The following is a 1,409-nucleotide window of genomic DNA, read 5'->3' on the forward strand; positions in this document are numbered from 1 at the left end:
TGCTCCCAGCAGCAGCAACGCTGCTGCTGCTAGGTGTGGGGCTCGCTGTTTTTTCGTTTGTTGCTGTATTCAGCTGTTGCTGCTGCTTCTTCTTGTCTTGGTGCATGCATCTGTGCTGCTGCTGCTGCTCCTCTTCACGAGAAAAACGTGGAGCCCATCACCAGCTTCCTTTTGGTTTGGGGCTTTGCTGCTGCTGCATGCACGTGGGCTGTGTTTCTCTGCTGCAGCAGGCGGACCCGCCCCGCACCTGTGTACTTATTTCTACTGCTGCTGCTGCTGCTGTTGCTGGTGTTGTTGCTGCAGGTGGCTCTGGCTCTCGGCGACTACCTTCAGGTGCTTTGTCATGCATGCGTGGGGGGCACCTCTGTCCGCGAGGATGCACAGCGGCTGCATGGGGGCGTGCATGTGGTGGTGGGTACCCCCGGGCGTGTGAATGATATGATGGAGAAGAGGCATCTACGGTGCGACCATATGGTGCTGTTTGTGCTGGATGAGGCCGATGAAATGCTTTCTCGGGGTTTCAAAGCACAAATACTTTCTGTGTTTCAACATCTCCCACAAGATGTTCAAGTTGCTCTCTTCAGTGCCACCATGCCGTCAGATATATTAGAGCTTACCACGCAATTCATGAGGAAACCCAGAAGAATCCTCGTAAAAAAAGATGAATTAACACTTGAGGGTATTGCACAATATTATATTGATGTGCAAAGAGAAGAAAATAAATTCGATACTCTCGTTGATCTATATGAAACACTCACCATCACCCAGGTGCGTATACACCCCAATTCAGCTTTCTTTTGCAAATTCAACTTCAGGTGTATAGGCAGCTCGGCTGTGCGCGGTTTCTGCTGAATTTCTGTGGTTTTTTCGCGGGGAGAGCTGTATTTTTTTCGGTATTTATGTTTTATTTTTGTTTTTTTTTACAGGCTATTATTTACTGCAACACGCGAAGACGCGTGCTGCAGCTGGTGGAGATGATGACGGGTCAGGATTTCACAGTTTCAGCTATGCACGGTGACATGGAGCAGCAGCAGCGTGAGACAGTGTTACGTGAGTTTCGTAGCGGTTCAACTCGTGTATTGATTACAACAGATTTATTAGCGAGAGGTATTGATGTGCAACAGGTTTCTTTGGTTATTAACTATGATATTCCTATATCTAAAGAAAACTATATTCATAGGATCGGTAGAAGTGGACGTTTCGGGCGTAAAGGTATCGCCATCAACTTCGTTACCGTCAACGATATGGATCAGCTGAAAGAGATAGAAACCCACTACAACACACAAATTCAAGAAATGCCAGCTAAGCTGGAGACCAAGTAAACAAATAAAACCACACAACAACAACAACAACAACAATTCAGCAACAATACACCAGTGTTCAGAACCTGCTGCTGTTGATAGAACACA

General features: G+C 46.8%; 1 protein-coding gene across 1 annotated transcript in view; it reads left to right on the plus strand.

Annotated features, from left to right (window-relative positions):
* EMH_0084500 (eukaryotic translation initiation factor 4a, putative) overlaps window positions 1–1,322 on the plus strand; it is a gene marked incomplete at both ends in the record, with an annotated part of 2,510 nt that extends 1,188 nt beyond the window's left edge. The window contains 2 exons of the mRNA XM_013500774.1: window positions 304–768; window positions 927–1,322. Of these exons, the coding sequence (XP_013356228.1) occupies window positions 304–768; window positions 927–1,322 (861 nt within the window). The remainder of the gene's footprint in view (window positions 1–303; window positions 769–926) is intronic.
* Window positions 1,323–1,409: the final 87 nt, after the last annotated feature.

This window comes from Eimeria mitis, genomic scaffold (genome assembly GCF_000499745.2).
Source record: "Eimeria mitis Houghton genomic scaffold, Emh_scaff5825, whole genome shotgun sequence".
In the NCBI taxonomy this organism is placed as follows: Eukaryota; Apicomplexa; class Conoidasida; order Eucoccidiorida; family Eimeriidae; genus Eimeria; species Eimeria mitis.